General features: G+C 38.8%; 1 protein-coding gene across 1 annotated transcript; it reads right to left on the reverse strand.

Annotated features, from left to right (window-relative positions):
- Positions 1 to 463: 463 nt before the first annotated feature.
- On the reverse strand, positions 464 to 2,281 carry LOC137619049 (uncharacterized). The gene has a single exon (XM_068349246.1). It carries the CDS (start codon positions 2,279 to 2,281, stop codon positions 464 to 466), a length of 1,818 nt encoding a protein of 605 aa, XP_068205347.1.
- Between the last annotated feature and the right edge of the window lie 683 nt (positions 2,282 to 2,964).

Raw genomic sequence — 2,964 nt, forward strand, 5'->3', positions numbered from 1 at the left:
TTCTTTTAATTTAAATAACCACACAAATAAATATTCATTTTAAACTATGGTAGATCGAGACGTTCCTCGATGGGCAAAATTACTACAATTCTATGAGCAGATCGTTTCACAATTACATCCCTATCTCCCTTGTATGTAATACCAGACTTTATTGGTTTGTACCTCATTGTGATATTTCTAACTTTCTTATCTTTACCCTTATCTGCCAGCAAGACTTCCGCTAACTTCCAATTACCCCCGCACCACATTACTATCCTGAAACAATACAAGATCCCCTACTTGCAAGTTACGCTTTTCTACATGCCATTTTTGACGTATCAGCATAGTGGGGAAAAAGTCACGCATCCATTTTCTCCAAAAAGTATCTGTTATGCCTTCATGAAATTTCAATCTTGATTCATGACTAGGGAAGCGTTCAAATTCTCCTTTCAGGACTGCATTTTGTGTACGCCCAAGCAAAAGATCATTTGGGCAAAGATACCTTCCTAGTTAAATACTGTGGCACATTAACCATGAGATCATCTGGCGCCAAGTTAGGTTCAGTATGAATTTTCCTATGCTTTAGAGAAAAATTTATTTTAACTTCATATACTAACCGGTCTCTATGAGGATCCCACACAATTCTTAAAACCTTTTCCTTTTCCCTTTTAGTCACTTTAACATTGGGATTCTCATGATTTTCATTGCCAGATAAAATCCAATGCTTAATTTCAAAACCTCCACGACCTATAATTCTTTCAATTGGTTTCATCAGTTCGTTTGCAATCTCTATGCTGTCACAGCTTCCCAATATGTCATCAACATAGCTATTATTCACAATGATCTGCGTAGCTACAGGGTATTCATCCTTACTCATCTCTGCTGTTAATTTCAAAGCAAGCATAGCAATAGTTCCACTGGGTTTGTCCCCAAATGGGACACAAGTCAACATATAATGATCTGGCTTAACATCAACCTTGAAATCACGCCAAAGAAACCTATGACAGTGCTGGTCAAATAAGGACAGAGAGATAGTGTTATACATTTTTGCTAAATCACAAACAAATGCTACTTCATTTTCTCGGAACCTAAGTAAAACACCCAAAAGTGAGTTTAGCATGTCAGGACCCTTCGCCCACATTTCATTTAGAGAAAAATTCATATACCTAGCAGAAGAATTAAACACTATCCGAAGGGGAGTTGAGCTAGAGTCAGGCTTTAGAACTTCAGTATGGGGTATGTAGAATATAGGTCCCTTATAACTATATATCTCATCTTCGGATAGCTTCCTGGCTACCCCCCGTGAAATCATATCATGAATTTGATTCTGATAGGACGTACAATAACCTAGTCCTAACTTGGTCAACCTTTTTTCCGTGGCTATTAGCCTAGCTGTTGCAAGGGACACATTATTAGGTAAAAGATTAGGATTTCTTACCCAGGGGTAAGTGACACTCCATCTATTCTTATCTGAATTAAATGATAAACCATGTGATATTTGAGCCAATTCTCTTTCTTCTTTAAGGGTACAATTACTTTGACCAGGGGTACAATTACCGCATTTACAACCAGAACACTTAGGGTAACAAGAAGTATTCAGGCTCTCAATACTTAAGTAATTATCCAATACGTCTTTAATGGTTTTCCTGGGAACTGAAGTAATCTCATTGACGTCTGTAATATCTATGTGATTGATTCTTACACTGACATTGGATTGATAACAGCGGGAAGTTAATTGCGGGTGAAATCCTCTAACAACATAGCCAAATTGGTTAAACATGAGTTGAAGGTTACCATTCGTTTCAATAACTTGAGGCATAAGGACACAGTAATCAATGCCTATTAATAAATGTATTACTCCAAAGGGTCTTGAAATGTGAAGACCGTTTAAACTTTTGAACAAACAACTAACGACATTCATATCAACTTTCTCAACAGGAGTAGTTATTTCATCTATACCACAGGCAATAATTTCCCATTTCACTCCATAGATGTCCACCACAGGAACTGTATACTCTTTAGAGGATACGGTCTCAGTTTTATTTCCCACTTTGGTTATGGTTATTTGCACATCTCTTCCGTTAAGTCCTAATTCTTGGGCCTTTTGATGAGTGATTAGCGACACATTGCTACCACTATCCCATAGCACATTAATATCATTTTGGTGGTACCTTAAGCCACTCACCATTAATAAATGACCATCTCTAGACACCAAATTGCTAGTTACATCAGTGAAAGTAGTAGGTTTATATAGAAGCAGAGTGTAACATTTTGTGATGTTCCCTACCACACTTTTTACCATTAACCATTACATCACAAGAACTGACACCAGACACATTGCAAAACTTAGAAAAATGGCCCAAGTTAACACACTTATAACATGCATTGTTTCTCTTGAGTTGAGCAAACTTATCATAATTGCTCAAACTCTTGAAGGCATAGCAATCATAAATGGAATGACCGTCTACACCATGATACCAACACCATTTAGGAGGGCACTTGACATAAGGATTATTTGACATTTGGGTAAATTTTTAGTTTCAGCCAAATTTGGAAAAATGCAATAAAAATATATTTGTTGCATCAGAAATAGTGTGGTTTCAATGAATTTAACGTTTATTTTGACTGCAAACCAACCGATTTAGAGATTTACTATGTATACCCTAGTTCATCCCACCAATTATGGGGGGACACCCTTTGGGAACCGGGGTTTTGGGTGGGGGAAGGGTGTTGGGGCATTGAATGATATTTGCAATAAATGAATAATTAATGTTCCAGCACCCCTCCCCCATACCCCTAACTAGGCCTACCGGGGGGAGGGGGGTAGGGCCCCCCAGCGACCCCCCCTTAAAGCCACAGTAATTTTCAGGGCACCACAGAACCTAACAAACCCACCTAACCTAACCTAGGGGCCCTGTACCCCTACCGAGGGGGGCTTCGCCCCCCCTGCGACCCCCCCTTATGGCCAAAGTAATTTTCAAGGCA

This window comes from Palaemon carinicauda, chromosome 25 (assembly GCF_036898095.1).
Source record: "Palaemon carinicauda isolate YSFRI2023 chromosome 25, ASM3689809v2, whole genome shotgun sequence".
Lineage (NCBI taxonomy): Eukaryota > Metazoa > Arthropoda > Malacostraca > Decapoda > Palaemonidae > Palaemon > Palaemon carinicauda.